This window comes from Astyanax mexicanus, chromosome 20 (assembly GCF_023375975.1).
Source record: "Astyanax mexicanus isolate ESR-SI-001 chromosome 20, AstMex3_surface, whole genome shotgun sequence".
Taxonomy (NCBI): domain Eukaryota; kingdom Metazoa; phylum Chordata; class Actinopteri; order Characiformes; family Acestrorhamphidae; genus Astyanax; species Astyanax mexicanus.
The window spans coordinates 35,761,174-35,784,423 of NC_064427.1; the positions used below are offsets into that span (position 1 = coordinate 35,761,174).

Sequence of the window (23,250 nt, forward strand, 5' to 3'; positions counted from 1 at the left end):
TAAGCAAGGCCAAAACACTTTATTTGTTCTTCCTTTAGTAAACGTCTGTTAACATGAATAAAATATAAACAGCCCAAATCTCCAAAATAAGATAAACAAAAGGCCACACAAAGTTAAAATTAAGATATCAGAGAGGGGGGAAGAGAACAAGTGAGCTTGTGTTACAAGACAAAAGTCTATTTTAACTCTCCAGTCTCTCCAACAGCTGTTCAATTTTGAGCTAGAGAGAAAAAAAGAAAAACTTATTCTTCTAATATATGTATTCAAAACAACTGGGGGGGGGGCGTTTATTATCTTTTCTTCTCTCTGGCTCTTACAAGAATACCAACAAGCTGGTAGTGGACGAAAGTAAAAGCAGAAAAAGTAGCAGATAGTTCATAGATGTAGTGTTGGCAGAAATATATAATTGCATGGGTTCTCCAGTCTTTTCTTCCATGCTAAAAACATACAATATATGTGTACAGTACAAAATAGAAGAAATTTAATTTAGCACGTAACATGGACTGTGTGAATAAGGTGGCAGGAGCATGGTGGTGTAACAGCAGGGCATATCATGCATGTTTAGCGGAGATGCAGAGTGCTGAGTTTTGTTATTTAGTTTTTTTCTTTTTTTTGCTGCAACAGGAAAAAGGTTATTTCCTCCCTGCCTGGGGCGAATACTTGAAATGCCAGGAAATCCCACCATTAAAATAAGTGAAGGCGTACAGTAACGAATGCTACAATGATACAGTGGGCACTTTACAGTGGGAACTCGCAGCGTGATAAGGCTATTGCATTCTGCCAATCTTTCATTTATAGAATATGTGAAAGTTAAGTTAAAACTTAAGTTAAAAATACTTCATTCTGGCACAAGAAGCGATTTTTCCTATACATACACAAGCATTCAGATTCTGGACAGCTGCTGAAAGTAAGAAGTAAGGCTGTTGTGATAGATTTGATCAGTGACTATACCTTTATATTCATTGAAAAAGTCCCTTTGTGGCTTAAGGATAGGTTAAAATCTATGCATGCGCAGGCAACACTGATGAAACATGGCCCTGTAGACCCCTGTAGAAGGAGTGTGATGATGATGATGATGATGATGATGATGATGATGATGATGATGATGATGAGAAGAGCTGAAATGGAGGGACTAGTAACTAGTGGTAAGTGTTGTCCAATTTTGGATGCTACAACAGTACATTCACTGTGTCACATTTTCATCATCACCAGCACGCACGGATTAATAATGGCTATGGAGAGGCATTAAAATAACTAGGGCTAGCTCCATAATCCCCTTTACAGAGAGAAGACAGACAAATACACACACATTCACATACACACACAATCACAATCATCCACTGATTGCATATCAAAGCACATTACAGAAAGGTCAGGAGGAGAATGTTTATACGGTCCAATGCTGCACAGAAAGTGTAATTGTTGCATTTTCTTTGCTAAAACATTACAGTGGCACAGAGCACTTTGGTGCATGGCGAGTTTAAGGCAATACTGGTGAGCTCAGTATTTTGAGGAGGGTGATGCCAGGGGGGGTTGGATGAGCAGGGGGAGGGGTGTGGTTTCTCAGACACGGTCGCTCATTTATCTTGCATCTTCTCCAGGATGGGCACGATCATGTCGAATTTGGGCCTCTTGGCCGGATCCTCGTTCATGCAGATCCTCATGAGTTTGCAGATGTGGGGAGAGATGCCAGGTGGGATGGTGGGACGGAGACCCTCTAGTGCCACCTATGGAATGGAAAGAGACAAAGAGACAAGGATAACCAGAGAAAAGTTGAAGTCGTAGTAGAAAACAAAACACACAACAAGATCAACAGGTTAAAACAACTTCTTACCTTCATGCCAATCTCCATGTTGGAGAGGTCAGCGAACGGCACCTCTCTGGTGACCAGCTCCCAGAGCAACACAGCAAAGCTCCACATGTCCGCAGAGCGCCTGTTTATCTCCTCAGGCTTCTTCTGCAGCGCTGCACAGCAAGAGTGAATGTGAAAGGGTGGAAGAGAAAAACAGGGAGAGATATTAGTTGCAAAAGAAAAATGCTCTAGAAAAACAGTGAGAAAGAATGTGTGAGCGAAGGGGGGCAATACAAAACAGCTGTACAAATATCAAACAAAACAAGAGATGGAGTGTCACGACGGAGTGGGAATTTGCACAAGAGATGCTCTGTGTACCTTAAAATAGGGCATACATCTACAACTTGTTTAAATAAAATACTTTAATTGTACTTATGCGGTAGTTGAAAAAACAGGTTACTATGGGTGGATACTATGGATGGATGGACAGACAGATGAACGAATGAATAATGAATAATATGGGTGGATGGACAGTGAATTTATAAATATTGGAGATGAAGGGTGTTTAATTATATCGATATTACAGATATTATGAATATTATGGATATGGACCTACATCAAGATGCACAAGTTATGTATATATATAACCTTACATATTTACTGATTAATCTTCAATTCTCTGGACTGACATGACCGGCAGAAACAAAATAGTAGAAAACAACAGAGGGGCAAATAAAGATACAGAATTATTTACAGAACAAGAATGGGGACTAAATAAAAGGACAGTACCTTCAGGGGCCATCCATGCTGGAGAATACATCCTCCCAGGACACTGGAACGAGAACTTTACATCTGCCATGCTTATCCTGGCCGTCATGTCCTCATCAATCTGTTTAAAGTGTGAACAGGAAATTAAAAATATGAAGTAATGGGATGTAAATAGTCAGTCAGTACAACATAAAAAGGTACAGGTAAGCTGAGTGAAGTAAGGTCAGAATGATTCAACTGATCTCTCTCACACAGCTGACATGTTTGAACTTAAGCAGGTTTGTCAGCATGTAGCAGCAGGTTTCTGCCAACATCAGCAGTCAAATGTGCAGTACTGTTAAGATTATGAAATAGGGATTTTTATTGCCCAGATGTGCCCTTGTGGATTAACTGTTTCCATTATTGATTTGAATCTAGCTTGGTTGAGCTTCACCAGTAAAGACTGCATTTGCACAATGAAGCAAACCATTTTCAAGCAGTGTAAAGAAAGGAAACAATGCACTACAGTCACTGGATAAGTAATAAAATGTTGAAATGTTCTAAAAAAAGAAAAAATAAGACAGACACTAAAAACTAAAGTTGGCCCAGTCCTTGATTGGTAGTAATTAGATGATCAATACTGGCCCCAAAAACACCAATCTGCGCTAGATTCCACACTATCATTTTAGGCAAAACTGATCATGCAGAGCTTCCTGTGCTTTGTCTCTCAAAATGAATTGTACTTTACTTAATGGAATCAACCACACTTAAAATACAGTTCAATACCATACACAACACAAACACACTGCTAATATATATATTTTTATTTCTACTACCAACCAGACATTTAACAAAATCTCAAAAGATACACTGAAAAAGCCCTGAGGAAGAAACTAAAAACCACATTCAGTTACAGTACCAAAAACTTTTGCATGGAAGGGGTGAAAATATAAAAAGTCTCCTAATAAAAGTAAGGGGAAATGGAGACTATACCACAACCACTTATTAACAGTGATTTAACACTTATTAATAATCAGAAGACCAGACTGGAATTTGCAAATACTTTCAGAGAGGAGCCACAAAAGATCTTTACGAAATCATGGCTTGTGTTTTCATGGCTGCTTCTGTAATGAGGTCACAAATCTTTACTGACAATGTAAAAATCTTAATCTAATCAGCAAGAAATTTATGCATCAGCACAGTCACCCCAAAAAAAAAAAGGCCAGACCATATTCCAACCTCCAACATAAACATACAGTTGTGCTCAAAACTATTCAACCCCCACTGCAGTTAAGTGTTTTTAGCAAGTTTAACATTCCATCTTGTTCACAATAAGATCAAATAAGGACTTGTATAAAATACAACCTAAATTACAACAATATATTTTTTAATATACCAACAAATGTCCTTTTTTTGATGTCCTTTTTGACAAAATTATTAAACCCTTAAATATTATCAATCTCAAAAACAGAAGTTTCAATCAGGTCTTTTTAACCAGGCATTAAAAGCACCTATAGATATGAACAGAAGCATAACCAGAAGCAATTAAGTAGATTTAAAGAATTTAGATACTCAGCTTCTTCTAGACAGTTAATGGTATCTTCACAACATGATCAAGTTTAAAAAATGGTAAATCACTTTAGTGCTGTGGGGGTTGAGTAATTTTAAAACCATGCATCTTTACATTATCCAAACTGTTTCATTCTAATCTCATTCAGTGTTTGATTATTTTGAAACAAATGTTAGGTTTGTCTGATGATGCTGTACAAAAACTGAAATAAATGACATCTGTGTTAGTAATGGACAAGAGGTGATTAAAAGGTGGAAACTGTTTTACTGCTGTTTTTTTGTTCACATTCAATGGACAAAGGCTGGTCCTTATGCCATTATGTGTATGTATATCTAGGGCTCTTTAAAAAAAAAAATGTGGTCTTACCATGACACTCTTGCTGTTCAGATAATGCCGTGGGATCATGGGCTCCAGTGTGTGCAGGAAGGCCATCCCACATGCAATATCAAGAGCAAACTTAACCGCTTGCATCTGATCCACCACAAAGTCTACAGAGAGACAGAATACAGTCACAATAAGACCTCTGATAAGTGATCATTCTTATTCTTACACTTATGATACCAAAAAAGAATCCTCTGATGAAACACAGACATACAAATATTTGGAATAAAAATTAAGATTTTATGCAGAATTGTCCTGAGCTGATCAGGCTGTGAGAATGTGGGTGTATTGCAGCATTACTCACTAGTGCCCTCGTGGAGCACGTTGTAAAGGGAGCCATATGGCATCCAGTGTGTGATGATGATGGGGTGGGGAGCGGGGGGTGCCTGACATGCCCCCAACATGGGCAGCACGTTAGGGTGAGAGAAGATTCTACAGCAGGATGAGACAAACATTCATAGACAGACAGACAGACACAGATACATGCAAATAAGACAATGTGCAACATACCTTTAAAGACAAGTTTCTCTGAGATACATATTTAAATGTATGAAATATTTTCTAGATGCACAAGTTTTCCCAATACATGCATTTTTAACAGGAAAACAAGAATCTTGTCTTTTAATGAACTGTGATTGTGACCAGAGGCATGAGTTACCAACTAATTTCTATATTTATGTAAATACATGAATACATTTTACAACTTAACGTTGAGCCATGGTAAACCTGTACAGAGCACAAAACAAGTACAGATGGGACAAATGGCTGAAATGAACAACAGAACACAATTGAAGGTCACTGTGAACATTCTCTATTAAAGATTTCATAATGATCTAATTATATCAGTCAAAAGCTTCAGTTATTTGGGAAAACCTCATAATGCATTGATTTATATTCCAATTCCACTGCGATCCAATTTAATCTTATTTACAGTACTTGGAAAAGGTTTGGACACACATCTTATTCAATGTGTTTCCAATTTTTTTTTATATACAGGATTTTTGTTTATTTAATACTAAAGACTATATTAAAGCTATACAGAAACACATGTAAAATAATGTTGTAAACAAAAACTACAATTTTCGTATATTTTAGATTCTCCTAAGTTGTTACTTTTAGCTTTGAGGACAGATCTGCAGACTCTTGGTATTTTAATTTCAGTGTCTTCATGAGGGAGAGTGGAATAGTTTTTTAAAGCATCTTGAAGAAGTTCCTGGAGGTGCTGAACAATAGTTGCTGCTTTTCCTTCATGCTGTGAAGCTCCAGCTCATCCCAAATCACCTCAAATCACCATCTCAATTAAAGGGTTTATGTCAGGGGATTGTGGAGGACAAGCACTTTTTTGTGTACTACATAATTCCATCTACAATGTAGAAAATACATGGAAATCATTGAGTGAGAAGTTGTGTCCAAACTTTTGACTGGTACTGAATTTAATTTTCTCTCCAACTTTCAAGGCCAATTACCCCAACCACTCATTAGGACTCCCTCTAAATATTTCCACGTATAAGTGCCTGTGTGTGTAGGTTTTCATACCTTAGCTTAGGATATTCCTCATTAAAGTCTCGGCTCTTTCTGGTGGTCCAGTCCCGAATGTGGAAAACTTTCACCACAATCTCTGTGCCTTGCCAACGGCCCTTCCATAACTAACACCACAGAGAGAAAAAGGCGTATGTTACAGACAACATGTACTAAATATAACTGTCCAGCAGCCCAATTATAGAAAGAACTGAGCTCACCTCTCCAGAGTGGTTCTCATTGATCCTGGCCATTAATGTGAGCTGCTTGTAGTCTATCCCAGCGTGCTTGTTAAGTGTGCCGTTGCCTATAGTCATAAAATCAACAGTACAGAGTACAGAAACATTACAGACAAAACACAGTCAATATTTTGATGTATTACACAGAAAACCTTTACACAAATACGAAAGTACCAAATATATTACAGAAATGCTTACGTGGTCGTGTTCGCGTTGTGCCCTTCCAAAAGGTGTCCTTAAAGGGGACTTTGGTCAGACTCTGTCCCTGCTTTTCGGCCATTTCTGCATAAACATATTTAAAAAACGTTGTATTATGAGTAGGCCTGTCACGATAATTGCAATATCGATTTATTGAACAATAAATTAACATGATCTCAATAATATTTGATAATCGTCTGTTGTGTTTATTTGTATGTTTGTTCACATATATAATAGTGAACAGTATTTTAGACAGTCATGCTTCAATAACTGTGACTGCATAACATGCACACAGTGTGGACTTAAATAGGTGAAGAAATAAGTATACCATTCCCAAACTAATTGTAATAAATGATTAATTAAATTTTTGTTGTCTTTAAGAAGTGTATAATATCTTTATGTTATTCTGTGATCTATATGTCAGTGGCATTTAATAGTCTTAAAATGACAAAAATAATCGTAATATCACAATAATTTCTGTGACAACATATCGTCCACAAAAAATCTCTTATCGTGACAGGCCTGATTATGAGCAAATGTATTACGAGTTGTTGAGGTAACAACAATTTTAAAGCTTCACAGTTCAAATACACTGTTGCGAAACCCCATTAAAGCCAGTGTAGCACCAATGTGTACTAATGTACAGGAGTTACACAGAGATTTAATGATTGCAATTGACTGATCATAAAAAGAAAATCTGCATCAGCCTAATCTCTAATCGAGGTCTCTAATTATTCAGCATCACATATTGTGACAGCGTACCTTTCAGATGGTCACGCAGGTGTGGTTTGGCTTTGTCCATAGGGGTTTCTCCGTATTTGTTGCAGATGCTCACCTGAGCACCGTTACTGACCAGATCCTAGAGGAAAGGAGGCAAATCAGAAAATAGCTTTAGAAAATATCTAGGGAATTATGTCTGGACCAAACTAGATTCTGGATCAGATTATCTCCAAACAATTATTAACACAAACTAAAAGTGATTGATCCAATGATTTGTGTGTGCTTAAATGGCTTCAATTTCAAATTGTGGCCAGCAGAGGGGGCAGCACACTCACCTCGGCCACCAGATCGTGACCCCAGAAGCAGGCATAGTGGAGAGGGGTGTTGCCATGCTCATTAGCTGCGTTGGTGTCTGCTTTGCACTGAATCAGCTGTATAAGAGGAAAAAAAAAAAACACACACACACACGTCAAAGATCATTTCCTTTCAATGTGAATCATCCAAGTTATTTAATGCTGTTGATTCACAGCAGACAACAGCCCAGAATAATTTTATATTATTCATAATTTAGTGGATACATCTATTAGGAGACCAATAAAAATACAAAAAGTGAGTGAAAAACAATAATAGGCTTTGTAATACATTGACAAACTGCACATGTGGAAATATCCAACCGTTTGGTTGTAGGAATGTTTTGGCCGTGTTGTTGGCTGTGGTGCATGACCGTGTTTAACAGACAGTAGTGTAGGTGTGGGTGTGTGCGTTTGGCTGCATTCGTGTTTTTCACACCTTGCCCAGGATTTCGCGGTGTCCGTGGCTGGCCGCCAGGTGGAGCGGTGTATCGTCTCCACGGTTCATCACGTTGATGCGAGCACCCCTCATGATGAGCATGTCCACCACCCCGGAGCGGCCCTCTCGACATGCCCAGTGCAGCGGACTGAACCCGTGATCATCTCTGAAATAGACACAGTCATAACATCAGCAAACCAGTTTTCAGTTTTTTTTAATATATTTTTTTTTAACTTCCTGTGGTAAAAGTCCCCAACAGACACAACAGTGGTTAAGTCTCTTGCAGCTATTTGTGAAGGGCTGTCACTATTGTAATGAGATAATGCTTTCCTGAATGCTAGTAAGAAATACTGCTCCTTTCTGAGCTGATGACAGATTATTATTATCTATTATTATCTGTACTGCTCATGTATTTTACTGGAAACACTGAGTAAACATCCAAAGAAAGTAGGGTTAGAGTAAGTGCGTGTGTTAACACCTTCTCCAAAAGCTGGAAAAGTTGTTTAAATCAAGATTTAAAGACAAATAAACAAGTAAATAAATTCTGGCCATTCACAAGTTTATCCACAACTGGAAAAATGTTCTATGGACACATTTAAAAATATTGACTGATGCACACAAACACCAAGACCTGATTCTTATTAAGTATGTGAAATGGCTACAGGAGTCAAACAATAGATAGAGATTTCTGCCACACCCATTCATCCCCGGATGCGGTGCTCATGAGGGTTGCCTGATTGACACACAGTAGCAAGCGACGAGGAGTCTTACTCTGTTGGCGGTGGGCAGATTCCGAAGCTACAACCCACACAAATCAAATAAGAAAATACTGGCTGAAGCTCTGCTGACAAGAGCTGCCAGTGCTTAACCCCAGCATGTTTCCTTAATATCTAATAATACATTCTGATCATGTTATTAGTTTCTATAGAAAATCTAATCCTTTTAGTAGTTGTGTTTAAGTCAAGGCTGAGACTTTTAACAGTTCTTACTAATGAACGTTCTAACAACGATTAATCTGTCTAGTTGGGAACATTACGTGCGAAATGTTCTAATAGCATTCCTGGAACATTATTATCTGTAACATTACAGGCCAGCGTTCCTGGAACCTTCCTGGAAAAAGTAAATGTTTTTATAACATTCTCCCTTAGCTGGTATTGAGACCAAAGAATGGCATAGCTGATGAGTTGGCTTAAAATTGACACAGAAAATTAAACAGGTTAATGTGAATGCTCTGCTAGTTCATCTACTCTCAACAGCCTGCAGGAGTAGTCACCAGCATTAAATGTGATATTTAAATGAGTGAAAGCCTGAATCTGACATTATTCAGTGCTACTCATTGTATAGAACAGAATAGGGAGTTATATTTTATCTATGTTATGCCATGTGATGCTTAACGGTGCTGTGCAGTGCCTCTGCTACCAGGAGTCCAGTAGCTTTAATGGAGAGAGCAGTGTTCAGCTGTTACTCACACATATTCTTACACCTTTACTTGTGACTTTTGTTCAACGGCAATGAAAAAAATGGTCTGCTTTAACAGAACTTTACCTCTGACAGAAGCATCAGAGTCAGCTGGTCTTGACAACAATTTTTCCTCAAGACTGGTCTGGAGTATACAACATTAGGAACATTTAGAGACCTTAGTGCTACCTGAGGGAAATGCTGAACTGCCATTTGTAAATAATAGCTCTTACTGTGGTTTGCTGGAGTTCCAAAACCTTTGAAATGACCTCATAACATTTTTCAGACTGACAGATGTCAATGACATTGTTTTCTTATCTGCTCTTGAATATCTATCAGATTGGGACATACTGTGTTGCTTTTTAAGATCTTTTAGCTGCTTCATGTTGTCAGACAGGCCCTATGTAAGTGATTTCTTGATTCCACAGGTAGTAAAAAAAAAATTAAAATCTAGTTTAATAACAGTTAATTCAATTACTTTTTTACATAGGTTGGTTTGGATTGATTTTTTTCCTTTAATAAATTAAATCATCAGTTATCTTTGTCTAAATGAAAGTTTGTTTGAAAATATAAAAACAAAAGCAAAAACAAAAATCTGTAAGGGGCAAATACTTTTTCATAGCACACAGACAGACACACACGCATGCAAACAGGGTGATCCCTGGCTCAGCTGTCTGTCTCTAAGGCTCCCCCCGATGGGTTAAATATAAACAGTAGTTAACTGGCCCTTTCCTTCTACCCACCACGCATCCTCCCTCCCCATTTGTGTGTGTGTGTGTGTGCACATGATGCTCCCTCACTCAGCACCAAGCTTTATTTATATATGTGTGCAGGATTCTTTCTCAGGCCATCCATTTCCTTTTTACAGTCAGAGTAAAGACACACAGCCGTCGTCCGGAGGAGCAGTCAGTGTGATTAACAGCACTGCACAAAACGTTCATCATCAGCCCTGCTTACAGTACCATTACTCTAACTGATAATAATGATCACTGACCTTACTTTACAGAGTACCGATCGTTACATACGACACACAGCACTTCTATTTTTATTCCTCCACTCACTCTGTGGCAACAGAGTACTGTCGTAATTTAATCAAAAAGATATAAACAATTAGCCTCCAACGCTACTGTTAACCCAGCTCAGCTAACCTGAACACACAGCTGCTACAGCACTGATAAATGACCACAACTGGCTAGACCACACACACAGAAAAAACGAGAAGAGAAAAAGAAACAGAGAAGAGAAAGACAAAAGAGAAAAGGAGTACATAAATTGAAAGGATATACAGAATAAATAAAATCACAGTAATGAGTAATAAGAGTAATGAGTAATAAGAGAAAGCAGATAAAACAATAGAACATAAAACAGAAAGGCAAAAGTAAGAAACAGAAGAATAAGATTTGAAAGTGAAACAGAGAAGAGACAAGAAACAAGAGAAAATAGATAAACAGAAGAAAAGAAAAAAATATGCAAAATAGAAGTGCAAAAGAAACTGAAAAGGAGTAGAGCAAAGCAAAGCAAGAGGACCAAAAAGACCAAATACCAAAAGAGAAAGCAAAAAAAAAAGAAGAGCAAATGAGAAGTGCAAAATAGAACAGCATTAGAGAAGGACAGTGAAATAAGGAAAAGAAAATAATAGAGAAAAAGTGACAAGATCAAAACAGATGTGTAAAAAAGGGAAGAGCATGGAATCAGAGAAGAGTAACAGAGGAGATTTGGGGTTCGGCTGCAGTCAGAGAGGTTAGAGTTCTCAGGATACTTTGCTACTATGTAAGAAGCAGCAGCCAAAGCCCAGTACAGACAGCTCCCTTTGTCAGGAGGAGAAATAAACAGGATATTTAAAAAAACAGATGAGAGGAATATTCATCTTCCCAGTGGGAGTTTCAGAAAGTCATTTATTTACAGCTTTCCAAACAGCTACGCTCGGCCACACAATTTCAACAGGGAGGTTTTCTCTCACTCACTCCTACACTGATATATAAATACAGGCTTTACAAAAGAAAATAAGAAAGAGAAAAAGAAAAAACAGAGGATGAAAAAAAAAGTAAGGGCATTTATAGCTTTTATCTTCCCCCAGTAAGTCTGCATGTCTTCTGTAAGAGAAGACTGACGCTATCGATGAGAAGGAGGGCTGGAGTAAGGAAATGAGAGTAGTAACCACAGGAAATAATACTCACTCCCTCCCTTAGTCTTACACACATGACCCCCTGCCCTCCCCCTGCCTTTTTAGAGTGTGTGGGCGTGGTGGTCTGTATGCAGACAGAGAGATTCTCTTGTCCTTGTAAGGACGTGGAGTCTGGAGGCCTACATCATTAACACCAACAGGGTAGAATGAACACACACACACACACACACACACACACACACACACACACACACACACACACACACACACACATACACTATCCGTAAATATTAGTTTAAGAAACACTTTCAGAAACACGCTGCAGAATAACTAGCCACGGGTACAGTAAAATAAGGCCTAAAAATTTAATTGATCATTTTTCTTCTGGAATCTCTACAGGATAAAAAAAAATATATATGATGGATTAATATGTATATATGCTCCCTGTTAACTAGGGGTGCGCATACTGAATCATTTTAACAGCGGGTTAAGCGCCGCCACTACAATCAGGAGATTGCCAGTTTGAATCCTGTTCATGTAGCTTGCCATCGGCTACCGGAAACCTGAGTGAGCACAATTGGCTTTGCTCTCTCCGGGTGGGTAGATGGCCCTCTTTCCTCACATCACTCCAAAGGGAGATGTCGCTCAGCACAAGGCTGCGTCTGTGAGCTGATGTATCGGAACCGAATTGCTGCGCTTTTCTTCCGAGCGCTGTGATGCTACTCGGCAATGCTGTAACAGCAGTTTAAAAGGAGGTGGTGGCTGATTTTACTTGTGTCGGAGGAGGCACGTGCTAGTCTTCACCATACTGATGTTGGGGCATCAATAGTGATAGGGGGATTTGAATAAATTGAAATAATTGAAATAAAATTATTTATAAAAAAAAACATGGCCAATTTGATTTGAGCTCTACCTCACTTTACCTCCAGCCTTGTTAGGTCATAGGAACACAGTCTGCAGCTTTAAGAACTCCCTTTGCTGCTGCATGTGGGTAATGTAATTTGAGTTTTTGTTATTTATAATATTATTGCAGCACTTTTGATTGATTTATTTTTTTTCATTCACCATAAAAACTCATATTGCGATAACTATAAAAGAATAAAAGGTTTATATTACAGCGTGATTTAATAGTCAGAATGTTTTTTATGCATCTTTTTGCCTTTAAGCACGTTGGTGGTGGAAGCAAAAGTCTTCACAGGAAAGAAAGTATAGGCTGTATATCCAGCATATTCTCCTGAATAGGAATTGCCATAGTTGGCTTGGTGTATGAACATACATGGGGTGTAAATAAAACGCTAAAACAAGTAATCTGTTAAACAGATTTGTGTTTCATGTCCAAGTCTTTCACAGAAAACACTACAAAAGGACAAACTTGAACCTGAAATATAAGTAGGCTGTTTACTCTGTACAAAAATTGTCTGAAAATACCAGTTAGACCTAAATGTTAAAACCCCAGCCTGCTGTTAACTTGTGGGTTTGCTGGTGTCTAAGACTAGCAAAGTAAAAATCCAATATTAAGTGACTGAAAACAAATCTCAATGCAGGAACTATACATCTAAATTCTGAGTGTAGCTGCTATTTTAGGGACAGTGGCGGTAGTCATATCCTTACCCACTTCTGTTTTTTAGCTGGCTGTACTGACAAACACAGCAGAAAAAAGCCTTAGATACAGAAGGTGTTTTTTCCAAATATGTTAACATTTATACCATTTGGTGTTTTCTTAAAAAAAGTCAACCACCAGTGGTATATTTGGATCATAAACACCAAAGGTATTTCATGTTTTGTAATGTCAACTTAACTTCATTCATTAATATATATCAAATTAGGGATGTAAAAATACCAATACCATGCTAAGGTACTTGTACGTGTACTTGCCAAAGAAGCAACTATACAAACATCTGATACCTAGTGCACATTGCTACACTAACAGACTATTACACATTATATATACAGCTCTGGAAAAAAATAAAGAGATCACTTAAATTTCTAACTCAGTTTCTCTGATTTTTCTATTTATAGGTGCAGGGGTTAGACAGTGAAACTGAAACAGTTGTCATTTTAGTGTGGGAGGTTTCATGGCTAAATTGGCCTGGTGGCCAATCTTCATTAATTGCACATTGCTCCAGTAAGAGCAGAGTGTGAAGGTTCAATTAGCAGAGTAATATATATATTGCAATGCACACAACATTATGGGTGCCATACCAGAGTTCAAAAGAGGACAGATTGTTGGTGCACGTGACTAAGACAGCAAGTCTTTGTGATGTATCAAGAGCCACGGTATCCAGGGTAATGTCAGCATACCACCAAGAAGGGCGAACCACATCCAACAGGATTAACTGTGGACGCTGTAAGAGGAAGCTGTCTGAAAGGGATGTTCTGGTGCTAACCCGGACTGTATCCAAAACACATAAAACCACGTCTGATCAAATCACGCAGAATTCAATGTGCACCTCAACTCTCCTGTTTCCACCAGAACTTTCCATCGGGACAATAAATTATTGTGGTCTAAAACCAGGTGTTTCAGTTTCATCGTCCAACCCCTGTATATGTTTGAGTAAAATTAATATTGTTCTTTCATTCTATAAACTACAGCCATTTCTCCCAAATTCCAATTAAATATTGTAATTTAGAGCCTTTATTTGCAGAAAATGAGAAATGGCTGAAATAACAAAGAAAACAAGTTCATATTCACAAAGTTTTAAAATCAATATTTGGTGGAATAACCCTGGTTTTAATCACACTTTTCATGCATCCTAAAATGTTCTCCTCCACCAGTCTTACACACTGCTTTTGATTAAATTTATGCCACTCCTGTTGCAAAAATTTAAGCAGTTCTGCTTGGATTGATGGCTTGTGATCCATCTAATTTGGTAAAATAAAAGAAACTCATCATTTTTAAGTGGTCTCTTATTTTTTTCCAGAGCTGTATTTTATTTCACAGATGCACAGGTAGACTGCACTGAGCAAGTAGAGAGAAAATAGAGAGGGAGACAGAGAAAGAGATTGAGAGCTAGAAAGAGAGATCTTAACTGTCTAAACCTCAACAACTCAGCAAACCGTAATTCATGAAGTGCTCAAATTTTGCTCAAATTCTCTATTGGGATAAGTCAGGACTGTAGACAGTATCCATGCCCACAGACATGCCTTTGTAATGTGCAGAATGTGGGTTTACACTGTCTTGTTGAAAAATACTTGGACATCCCTGGAAAAAATTATGTCTAGAAGGCAGCATGCTGCTCTAAGATCGAAATTTACTTTTCTTATGCATTCATTCTGCCATCAAAGAAGTGTCCCAAAACAGCATACCATGAAAGACCCTGGCTTTTGAACCTGTTACTGAGAACAGCATGGTTCTTCCTTTTGGTCTTTGGTTTAAAATTCATAGACTTACAAATTTATTCCAAAAAAGATCTGAAATACTGATTGACTGGTTTGGCCACAACACGTTTCCACTGTTCAATGATCCACCTTTGATGTCTCTGACCCCAGAGAACACCAGTTCTGGACATGGTTCATGGAAATTAGGGGTGTGCCATACCGTATCGTACATGATAATATCGCCAAAACATTTTAATATCGTGAACGATATTATACCCTGAAATATCGTGCCATATCACCCACCCCTAATTATCGCAACAGGGTACTACTTTTTTGCCGTTTTTAGCAAAAGACAAATTCACACTATTCTCATTTCCCATTATATATCTACTAGAGACAGATTATATATCTTTAATCCTGGATATATGGAGATATTTGGAGTGCATTACTAGTATCATGACATTCTGAATCATTGACTTCTGTTACAAATCTGATAATTGTTTTTTAATATTAAGTTAGCCGTATCATATTGCATGCAACAATAATAAATTCTAAACAATTTTTCTAATTCAGTGTTTTGTCATATCGCCAAAGGTATTGTTATCGTGAAAATACCATGAAATATTGTGATATTATTTTATAGCCATATCGCCCACCCCTAATGGAAATGTAAATTTAAAAGTTGTTTGAGAGGTATTTGTGAATTTAACTGCATATTTCAGTGCTTCACAAAGGTTTGTTGAAGTAATTCCTTGTCCATCGCCATGCATTTATTGGCCAAGGTTATACAAGCTCTAAACATTTATTTCAAAGTTTCATTTTTTCAGTGTTGTCCCATGAAAATATACAATAAATATTTACAAATAAAAAGAAGCGTACACACTCTTGTGAGATACTGTATATTTAAGAAATGTAATGAAGCTGAGCAGACAAAACATGAAACATCTAAGGTTCATACTGTCTGCAAATAAAATCAAAGTATGATATAAGATGTAAGAAATACTGCCTGATTTTACACTTTCTATACTGTGCAAACATTTTCTGATTTGGGGTGGTAGCTTCAAATGATCTGGAGTCATTACTGTGATAGACAAGATGAAACAGTGTTATTACTATGGGTGTAACGGTATGCAAAAATCACGGTTCGGTTCGTACCTCGGTTTTGGGGTCACGGTTCGGTTCATTTTCGGTACAGTATGGGAACAAAATGCAGAACCAACCAGCGTGTTGTTTATTTAACCAAAAAATTGCCAATAAACAAACTGAAACAGTTAATACATTCAAAGTGCTGCTTGGTACTATTATAAATTGAATTAAATATTCTCAAATGATTAACCAATGATAAAATTTTAAATATTAAAATTAAAATAATAAATTCCAGAATTCATGTGTTACAGTATTCAATTTTACTCAATCTTCATATTTTTTGCCAAGAAAATCAGTTTGTCTATATTGTCAGCAGTGAGAGCAGATACACCTTTAGCATGTGCTTAAAACCAGCATCCTCAACAACTGAATACGGTCTAGGATCCGATGCTATAAAAGCCCCAATGGACGCTGTAATGGCTTTAGCCCGATCTGAATTGTGAATGAAACGCAGATATCAGTGGCGTTTGCATCTTCTTTTATTGTCGCGGTATCTTAGCACTTGGGTGGCGCTGTCTCAGGTGACTTAGCATGTTTGAAGTGTTGCCCGAAACATACGACCTCAGCAAAACAATAACGACATACCGCTTTCGTTTTATCCACTTGTCTTTATCCGTCGCAGGTTTTCACTGGGAAACCGAAGAGCTCCCAATTGGGAGATTTTAAGGACAGGGGAGGATTTTCTATCTCCAGTTGGTCGCTAGCTTCTGCCATAATGTCCAAATACTCTCCACCATTCTCTGATACAACAGACGCGTGTACCTCGCAAATGTGTTTTGAAGCGTGGTTAGGAAAGGCTTGACTGATTGGTTCGCCGCGCGACATCACCCCCACATGGTCACAAGAGAACGAATCACGAAAGAGTTGCTTTGAACATATCAAATAACCTCCCCTTTACTACTCCAATCACGTACTGGCATCTAATGAATATGAAATAGCCACATGTAGCAACAGGCACAGACCTAGTGTAGAACATATAAACTGACTGTATTCGTTCGGTACAGCACTGTACCGTACCGAAGGTCTGTTCGGTACGGTTCGGTACGAATACATTATACCGTTACAGGCCTAGTTATTACTAAAAACAATTCTAAAGCGTAAATCAAGCTGAATGAGCTAGGCTGAACTTTGTTAAGCAGTAAGTATTAAACAGTACACTGAAAGCAAAACACACATGCTAGTCTGTGTCTGGACAGAAATCAACCACAGCAGCATAGGGCAGCTGTTTTGAGTAGTTCAGACCTTATATAATAGAGGATGTGAGAGAAGACTGTGCTATTTTCAGCCACTTGTAATCACACATACAGTGACTCTACTTAAGGTGGAGCCATTACGTTATTTACAGTACATTTCACCATGTCAGCCTCCAGTGCTGCTCAGTATGCAGTCACAGGCCAAACACATGTAGGTTGTAATCAAACCTCAGAGAGGAAAAATGGAAAACCACAAAATGCTTTGCTAATTCATCCAACAACCACAAATGACAACCAATTATGAGAAAAGTAGGTATAGGCAAAGCTCTGTACCATTTAAACAAATCTGAACTTCACTGCTTTACTCTAACAAGCTTAATTAGGGTTGCAGACCACCAGACGCCTTTTTTTTGCTTGGGAAACCTTTTGAGCCCTGTATTTCCACAGATAAGAGGAGCCAATAAAAGCTATGTCTGATACAGTATATTAGTCAAGTCCATTTCCCTAACTGAAAACTGCTATGGTCATAAATGAGGCAACTGTGTGTTTGCCATTTCCTGTCCCCTCCCACAACAACTCTGGGTCGTGACATCTAGATGCCTGCACCAGCACAACAAGCTATAGAAGGAGAACTGCACATTATACTGCACATTAGAAGAGGTCCTCAGGGCCAAGCTCTGTGAAGAGGTCCAAAACAGCATAATTAGGAGGTAGCGCTACACTTGAGCGAGTGAACAGCAGTGGAAACCAAAACCTTGGCTAAAGCATTAATTTTGGAAAAAGGAAAACACTGGAGAGGAGCGAGAGAGGATGGGAGAGAATATAAGAGAGAGTAAAGGCACTTTTCCAGAATCAGATTTTTTTAAGTATGGAGAAAAAAGTGCAGCAAGTAAAAAATAAAAAATATATTAAATTATGTTTTTCATACAAAAAACTTCCAATGCTGAGTATTTATTTTTTTATTAGAACCTCTTCATTTTTTTGTGTTGACTAATCTCCATTGTGCCTGGATGCAACATTAATCATCCACATTTAAAGTGCGGTGGAACTCCTTTACTCACTACAACTACAATGATGAGCTCAGTAGAAACATAAACTATAAGGGCTGTTTATCTAGTGATACAAAAAACCTGCTGTACTTCTGGTCATAATTAAGTTCAGTCTTCAACGCATAATTAAGTTCAGTCTTCAACGCAATTTTGTGTGGTTAATAACTTTATCTCTGATGTGCTGGTGTGCCAGTAGCTACTCAATGCACATGTACTCTTGAGAGGGGTATCTTGTTAGCCTTACTCTCTTTACTTCACAAAATGTGAGTGTGCGAGTTTTAGTCTGGGTCAAAAATGGCAAAAAATAAAAAATATAAATAAATAAAAACACACTAGACCGAACAAGAAAGGACAGGTTGAGCTTGCATCTGCAGTAAGAAGTAAAAACACTGGCTTTCAATCAGTGTCTGCAGCCAGCTTCAATGTAACATCTAGAGATTAAACAATAAACAACTGAAACATCATGTGACTGAGAAGCCCCCTATAAACATTGATGTTGATCGATCCTTTAATTTCTACTGCAGAAAAAAAAAAAGAGTACGGAATGTAGAAAATAAACAAAGAAACTGAAAGAGTGTAAATGAACGAGTGCCCAAATACACAACTTTTAATGTCTTTTTAAATTTTGTTCTTATTTACTCCCTAGGACAGGGATTTTTATATTTATTGCCTCAGGGTTAGATTAGATTACGCAGCAAGATTACACAGGAATCGTGCTAAAGCAGTGATTCTCAAAGTTTTCAGCAGCCCCCCCAAGCACCCAAAAAGTTGGCTGCTTTTTTCTGCTCAACAAATATATCATGCAGTAGAGGGTTTTGGCTTTAAGGGCACAAGAAAGAGAAAATGACAGAATGGACTGGTAAGGCTCAAGTCAGCATGCTCTGGTTAGTGAGCTCATAGTATGGAAACTATTTGTCCCTGCCATTCCTGCACAGTCCAGCTACTCCTCCCCCTCCCTGCTCTGACGCTGCTCTGAGTATAGTGCGCAAGAGAGGCTACACATAATGCGACACATCCCTTATGTTAGTCACACTGTAAAACACATACGGACAGATTCCTGTGAACACAGTAAGTCTGGTCTGGATCAAAGAGGTCTCTCCATTTCAGAAGCTTTCTCAGCACACAGACAGTAGCAGCCTGGCTGCTTAGCTTCATAGTGACTTGCACAGTTTGAAATGTGCAGGAAATGCCAAGATAAAAATCTACATCGGACGTGACGATTCTCTAACCCCCTCACGTGTCTGTGCCCCTACCCTGAGGAGTAGTAGTTTCTCAGGCGCTGCTTGCTGTGAGCGTGCCATTGCCTGTGATCCGCTGATCAGACAGCGTATGCGCTCCGGCATGTTAACACTCCCCACTGGGAGTGTTAACCACACACTGCTTTCCTGCAGTAAAGAGCTTAATTAAAAGCAGAGGGATGGGTTTAGATCAGAATGACAAAAAAAAAGTGGTTGTGATTGGGCTCATTAGACTCATCAAGCTTAAACATCACGCTCACAAATCTCTGACAAAACGATGATCAAATATGAACTGAACTTTGAACTGAATAGATGAGCGTGACTAAAATGATTAATCCACCTGTTTGAAAGCAACCACAGTCATTCTGCCGCACCAGCTGTCTGGAAAACATTACCAGAATGCAGAAAAGACTGAAAGCCAAGGCTGCTATGAGCAAGAGTTTGGCAGGGGGGAGGTATTCCAAGACACACAAGAGTCGTGGATCAACGCTGCGTATTCTCTGTACCATATAGGGATATGATTTCAATTCTCTTCTCCAGCACGTGCAGAGCCTTTTCTATTAGGTCACCTTCTGAAAGTGGCCTTTGTTGCCCCTTAAGAAGCCAATAATGCTCTCATAATGTCAATAACATCACTATTGGGAATTTCACTGTGTCTGAAGAATCCAGGCAGGTTCTTAAACTTGCGGACAGTAAATTTCATCGGAAATGTGTGTGAATGTGAGGCAGTGAGAAAAAGTAAAGAGTATATTTATAGTATATATTTATATTTTAAGAATGTTTATGGACATCATGAGGCATCATATACAACCATTCAACCCTATTCCTTATCACAAGGTGGGGTTATGTGGTACACACTTTCTACACACTCTACCTTCAGACCTCCTTACAAAGCCACTCCCCAAACCGCAGGAACATGCAGAGCTCATGAGCGCATACGAGAGATGTACAGGACATTTAGGGAAAAAAATTTAAAAGAACCCAGCAGCTTAAAATCCTCTCAAAACATGAACCACATTTTATAGCAGATCTTCTTGATACCAAATTTTGTAGGAAACTAAAGAACAAAATATTTACATATATGTAGACCTAACCCACACTGGAAACAGGAGACATCACACCTGACATCATTCCAAACTGAGGCTATTATGTCTTAATCTGTTGAGTTAAACAACACTGCTCAACCTCAATCCCTCACAATCAGATAAAACAACACTGAAAAAAGCCTGACATGAACAGACCAAGTCAAAAAAAAAGGGAGCAGCCTTCCGGAAAGATTAAAACCTGAGATAACAGTAAGAGTCAGAGGTACGCTGAAGAACTAAGGAAGGTTTCAGTTCAAAGAGGAAATACTGTCAAGATTAGTGTTGTGATTATGCAGGCTCTTAAGAACCCATTCATTACCTCAAAAATAAGCGATGACTGTATTTTGTCATAATTGTGACTCTTCACTTCAATTCCTGATAGCTGGTCAGCAGCGTTTAAGCTATAATTCATTTTTGCAGATATTTAGTGCATTCAGGAGTCAACTCACCCCTGGTTTAGGTCATTCTCAGTGTTGTCCAGCCAGAGGCGGACTGCTACGGCATTGCCCTCTCTGCACTGGGTGAAGATATCATCCATTGCAGCTCCCCCTCACTCTTCGTACTGGTAGAATCCTTCTTCCCCTACCAGGAGCGCCCTGGGAGAGGGGTGTGATGCAGTGGTACCTAGATGCCACAAGTGAAGGGCAGTGGACCATTCAGTTACGGTGCAGGCCGTCTGGAAAGGGGGAAAAGAGACTGTTAGCATAGGATACAATGGGAATATATGGCATACACTATGACTATATAATTGACATCTTAAGCACAGCCAAACATTTTTTTTTCTAATCTGTTTAGTAGAAAAGGTTGAATGACCCAGAAGTTACTGCCCCTCAGGGCTTTTAGGGTCAAGAGAACTTTAAAAATAGCTTGCTGTCCATCCAACAACTTTTAAAGTAGGAAAGCTTGGAAATCTGTTAAACACAAACATCTGACTGTATGGTCCACGGTACAGTTTTTTTTTTTCCTATAATAAACCTCAGCTCCCAGCCAATATCACTAGCCTTTCCCAAACACACATACTCATCCCTTAAGGAGTCAAAATTAGTTTCTTAATTTGAAAACTTATATTGCAAATCTCTCACACAGACTAGGGCTGTGTATTGGTAAGCACCTGATAATATGATACTGATTGTGATACAGGGGATACGATACTACATATACTGCAAAATACTGCCATACAAATGTTTAAATCAAAATTGGAAAGGAAATAAAAAACATAAAATCATATTTACTGATACTAAATACAAGAAAAGTTTACTTTTTATCAAATAAGAACACTGGGATGTATTATTGGGATGTTAATCCAATTCATTTGATTAATTAAATTACTTTTTTATAATATCACCCAGTTCTAGTGGGATCTAATGAGTGCAGCTGCTATATAGTGTTTTTTTTTTTTGTTGTTGTTGAAAACAAAATATCATGATACAATGCATTATCAATATTTTCTTACATCCCTAACACACACACACTCTCGAGTGTGTAAAGAAGACCTGCTATTCCTTAAGGAGTGCATGACTTTTCCTTGCTTTGGGACGCTCACATTCCAACACACACACATACACACATACATACACACATACATACACACACACACACACACACACACACACACACACACACACACACACACACTCTCTCTCTCTCTCTCTCTCTCTCTCTCTCGGCATCACCCCTGCTCTCTAACCTATGTGCCAATGACCGTGTAAAGAAGACCTGCCATTCCTTATTTTAAGGAATCCAAAACTTGCTTTGGGAAGCTCACATTCCAACACACACACACACACACACACACACACACACACACACACGTCTTGGCATTACTCCTGCTGTTCTACCTGTGTGCCAAGGACTGTGTAAAGACCTGCCAGTGCTCATAAACATACATTTAGCCATTTAACTCTATATGACACCAACTAACTGCAACTAACTGCACCAACTAATTAAGTTACAGACTACAGTCCAGCAGAAAACAGCTAGAAAACATTACATTCGAGTAATAAGAGACTAATAATACTTCAGAAACATGTTTTAAAGGGTGTGGACCTGAAAGTAAACAGTTTAAGCACTTTTCTGATTTAATCACACAATAAAACACTGCCTAGACATTCAGTCAGTTAGGATAACCTAGCTAACTAACAGCTATGTGTTCACTCAGGACTGGTGACGTTTTCAAAGCCAGAAAGCAGCTAGTAGTTAAAAAGAGGAGAAAACAGCAGACACAAGCCCTTTTATGGTATTTAACAAGCAAATAGTACAACCTAAATGTAATAAAATTACACTTCTTTCAATTAAAGTGTATCTTTTAATGAAAATAGCACGTTTTCCCTCACTTTACCTACTTTAGAAGAATAAACTGAGACAGCATTAGCGTTTTCACTCAGCTAGCAGACAGTTAGCTAAGCTAGTTAGCCTCTATACGCTAAGCTAGCTGGGTTAGGGTGTTAGCTAGCGAGCTAGCACCGTAAACAGGCAACTGCGGGCGGAGAGCTCACCACACCACCGTGAAACCGCCGTAAACGCTCGTATAAAATAAAATAAAAACACGGGTTTTACCTGGTAAAACTGTAATTTAGTCCGGGACGAAGCTCCAGGGATGGTAAGGGCAGTCTGACGGACACTAATGTCCACACCCTAGTCGGAGGTTGTAGGTCCTCCTCTCTCTGTGGAGGGAAGAGCTCCCT

General features: G+C 38.5%; 1 protein-coding gene across 1 annotated transcript; it reads right to left on the bottom strand.

Annotated features, from left to right (window-relative positions):
• Positions 1-23,250, bottom strand: ilk (integrin-linked kinase). The gene is made up of 13 exons (XM_007247268.4): positions 23,123-23,250; positions 21,016-21,242; positions 7,955-8,120; positions 7,501-7,596; positions 7,208-7,304; positions 6,446-6,529; positions 6,230-6,315; positions 6,027-6,136; positions 4,795-4,922; positions 4,476-4,597; positions 2,582-2,681; positions 1,835-1,965; positions 1-1,727 (listed from the first exon to the last, which is right to left on the bottom strand). Exons 2-13 carry the CDS (start codon positions 21,102-21,104, stop codon positions 1,578-1,580), a joined length of 1,359 nt encoding a protein of 452 aa, XP_007247330.1. The 5' UTR covers positions 21,105-21,242; positions 23,123-23,250; the 3' UTR covers positions 1-1,577.